General features: G+C 48.4%; 1 protein-coding gene across 1 annotated transcript; it reads left to right on the top strand.

Moving 5' to 3' along the window:
* The first annotated feature begins 2,556 nt into the window (after positions 1-2,556).
* Positions 2,557-3,597, top strand: LOC120837294. The gene is made up of 2 exons (XM_040206529.1): positions 2,557-2,758; positions 2,888-3,597. Exons 1-2 carry the CDS (start codon positions 2,557-2,559, stop codon positions 3,595-3,597), a joined length of 912 nt encoding a protein of 303 aa, XP_040062463.1.
* Positions 3,598-4,234: the final 637 nt, after the last annotated feature.

The following is a 4,234-nucleotide window of genomic DNA, read 5'->3' as shown; positions in this document are numbered from 1 at the left end:
AAAAAGGCACAAAGATGTCCACTCAAAGAGGATGTGTCATATGGGGATCCCGGGTGCTCATACTAGCCTTGGCACGTCCTGTATCTATTAACATGGTGCATGCCGAACACAAGGGAATTGTGGCCATGAAGTCATCTGCACGCAGCTATGTGTGGTGACTTGGCATCGATCGCGATGTAGAGGAAGCAGTTGGCAGCTGCCCCATCTGCCAAGAGTCCAAGAAGATACAAACCAAGGCACCGCTTCCTATGTGGGATAGCGCATCACTTCCTTGAGACACTCTACATTTGGACTTTGCAGGCCCTCTGCAAGGAAACATGTTGCTTGTTGTTGTAGATGCCCACACGAAGTGCCCAGAAGTGCGAAGCATGACTAATGCCGGATCTGCAGCGGTCATCAAAGTACTCCGAGGAATGTTTGCAACCTTTAGACTGCCTCGCAACTGTTTCCGACAAAGAAAGCGTCTTCTTATCCAAGCAGATGACGGACTTTCATGCCAAGAATGGCGTGAAGTTTATTACCAGTGCTCCGTATCATCCAGTGGCAAATGGCCAAGCCAAGCGCATATTTTACGAACTTAAGCAAAGTTTGACAAGAAAGAAAACAGGATCGGTGTCGCTGAGAATTGCTAGATTCCTGTACAAACAACACATCTCAGTTTGCAGCTCGACAGAAAAAACACCAGCACTCGTTGATGTTCAACGGGGAGCTTACTACCAACATCAGTAGACTTCCTCCTCATCCAGAAAGTAGTCACAAGGAACGAGCTACGGAAAAAACACCGCCGTCCAGGGTGTTCCAAGAGGGACAGGCAGTCTATGTCCTAAACTTCAAAGGAACCCTCAAATGGATCTAAGGAAAGTTGACCAAAATACCTGGAAGTCGCTCCTGGCTGGTGGAGACAGCAACTACAGGGTGTCACAAAAGAAAATATACACGGTCTTTTTTGCCGCAAAAATGAACTAGGCAAAGCCGAACGGTCATTCTCCGCCCAAAGGTAGTGCTAGAGGTAACAACCAGATGCCAAAGTTTCAGCCCGATCCGATAGCTTAGTCAAAATTAATAACTGATTTTCTGAAATTTTCAGTGGGAAAATGGCGGTCGACGGAGTTTTCAAACGCATGGGGCTCTATGGCAGCAGAAACCGAAAACGGGCAAAAATGGGCTTCATTTTCCCATTAATATTCTCAGAAAATTACTTATAACTTTTGATTAAGTTATCGAATCGGGCCAAAACTTTGGCATCTAGTAGTGACCTCTAGCTCTACCTTTGGGCGGATAATGAGCGTTCGGCAACGCCTAGTTCATTTTTGCGGTGAAGAAGACCGTGTAAGTTTTTTTTTGTGACACCCTGTAGATCAACCCGCCGCCACGTGAATCAAATCAGGCATCGATTTACGATATCGACTCCATCGGCTGAGTGGTCTGTTGCTGCTGCTGTTTCGGACTCCCAACGCGATCAACCTGCCGAGAGATCGTCATTGCAAAATAATTCCTAGACGACACCGAAACATACGACAGACGCCCGAAGCGGAAGAAGGGAGCAACCTCCAAGAAACACGCCCCCTCCAGAACGCTATGGGAGCTACATCTGAGGGGGAAGAGATGTTATGTACCGGCGCCACCGGCAAGTGGACTAAGCAGCCGATGCCGCGATCTTCGTGACAATCGCGTGCCAGCGAGAGCTCGGGCACTTGTTCCTGTACCGAGTACCGCGATGGAAGCACCGTCCACTCTAACGCTGGCAGCAAAGCTTTACTTATCAGGTTTCCAACACGGTATTCTTCACACGTCTGCAAAACGTGTTCGATCAATGTTCGTCCGGTAGAACTATACCCGTTTTCACCTTAAGAAAAGGTGGGTGTGTCCCTCTCGTCGCATGCTTATTGGTCGCATGCCGTCGCACATATTATTCCGTTCTGCGAAGTAGTTCCGATAAAAGTTTGCTCTCTGGGATGCTAGCGTTATAAAAGTTTAAATAAATTTCTTATTCTCAGTAGGATAAACAATACACCTCCTTAGTATACGCTTGTATTCACGTAATTCAACGCCTCACAAGATCTGAGGATCGATGTTCGTAGCCAGCCGGCCAGCCGCTGTTGCTCGCCTTCCAAAATGGCGACTCCAACAGCTCTGGCTGATCGGTCTGTGATGTCAGCACTTCTTCCTGAAGACGTTTCCCCTCGGGTGTACTACAAACGTCACGCAAGTGGAAATGTCCTGTCGAGCCAGACAAGGCAGTGTGTTTTGAACGTTTATTCTTGGATGCGGCGCCAGTACCAAGAAAAAAATGTTGTGGAAGTCATCAACCTCACTGCCGCCGCAACGGGGATCAGTGTTAGTTCGGTCTACAAGATCAAGCGTGGCTTCAAACGTGCCAACGGAGCTGTAAAATCTCCTTCAAAGAATCGCCCGAAATTCGCCGAGAAAAGGAAGAGGATTTCAAATCTCGACGCGTGCACTTTGACGGCCGTGAGAAGCTGCCTGCACAATTTCTTCCGTCGGGGGGAGATCCCAACGTTGAAGAAAATCGCCGCTCGTCTCCAAGAAGACGACATGCTGCCGTCCTGTTCCGGGTCTACCCTGTGTCGCCTGCTGAAGGACATGGGTTTCGAGAAACAGAAACGGAATCGCAACTCCTTCCTGATTGAGAGAGAGGACATCGTCGAGCGGAGGCGGCGGTATTTGAGGGCAATAAGAAAGCACAGAGCCCAGAACCGCAAGGTCTACTTCAAGGACGAGACTTGGGTGAACGCCGGCCTCACACTTGACAAGGTGTAGACTGACAGCACCATCAAGTCAGCAAGGCAAGCCTTCATGTCTGGATTGACGACCGGGCTAAAGGTTCCTTCTGGAAAAGGTGAAAGAGTGATTGTCTCCCACGCAGGTAGTGACACTGGCTTCGTGTCCGGCTGCTTGGACCTGTTGCGTGGGAAGAAGAAGGGGGACTACTACGATGAAATTGACTCGAACAGGTTCAAATCGTGGTTTCTTCATCTGCTGGACCACATCGAGCCTAACAGCGTAATTGTTATAGACAACGCCCCATACCACAGCAGAAAGGCTGAAGCTGTTCCCACAACTGCAACAAAGAAGGGCGAGATCCAGCAGTGGCTCTCTTCCAAGAACCTAGACTGGACTGCCACAATGAAGAAAAAAGACCTTCTGAGCATCGTGGCAACGGTGAAGGATCGCTACACAAAGTACAAAGTTGACGTCATGGCTACGGACGCCGGACACACAGTGTCGAGGCTCCCACCGTACCATTGCAAACTAAATCCCATAGAGTTGATATGGGCACGGGTCAAGCAGGAGGTCGCCTCTAAGAACATCACACTCAAGCCCAATGACGCCGAGCGGCTCTTGAGGGAAGCAGTGGACAACGTAACAGCTGTCCATTGGCATGACTGTGTAGAGCATGTGAAAAAAATGGAGGCGAAGTTTCGAGAATGTGATGTCCCAGAGTCGAACCTCGAGCCAGTCATCATACCCCTCGATGCAAGCGACACGGAGGAGGAGAGTGGATACGACGACGAAACTGACGACGAGGATGAGGGTGAAGAGATCTCCGGTGTTCAGCCTTTAGAATGGAATTGACCGTGAACTAATGTCCCTCTAGGACATGTTCTCTTCTGAAAGTGGCTAGAACTTTGGACTCTGTCATACCTCAAAACACAGAGCGGCCCTTTTAAGGACCATTCACATACTGCAAAATCGGAATCCCGACTTCATACACGCCTAACCTCCAGTGTCATGTTGTTGTCGTGATTCTACCTTTCATTACGTAATAGCCTTGTTCATGGCTTCTCGAGGTCTTTGAAATCAGCTGTATGTATCCCACTGTGTACAAAGATTCACACTACAAAAAAAAAAAAAGTTACAGTTGTACTGCACTCGCTAATTTGCCCATTACACAAAGGTGTCAGGCGCCCTTTTGTCCTTTTGCATTCTAAACATATACACATTCAATTACACTTTAAGGGTCGTTTTCATTCAAGAAAGAAGACGTAGTGTTGGCGGCATGCTGAAAGTTGACCATTGTTCTGAAATGTGACCCTGAGCTTAACATTTCACTTGCCCACCTCATGGATATTCAGTGTCGCTTACACCTCATTTTGGGGTCTGAACATCATGTTCAGCCCAGTATTTCATTGAGATATCTCCTTTATTGCAGTGATCAGGTCCCCAGGCGGTTTGTGGGAAAGTAAACTCACAAAATGCCATCCACATGCCT

This window comes from Ixodes scapularis, unplaced genomic scaffold (assembly GCF_016920785.2).
Source record: "Ixodes scapularis isolate PalLabHiFi unplaced genomic scaffold, ASM1692078v2 PGA_scaffold11__112_contigs__length_91849675, whole genome shotgun sequence".
NCBI lineage: Eukaryota > Metazoa > Arthropoda > Arachnida > Ixodida > Ixodidae > Ixodes > Ixodes scapularis.
Note: the sequence above shows the minus strand (reverse complement) of the source record. Positions and strands in the feature narration are given on the sequence as shown.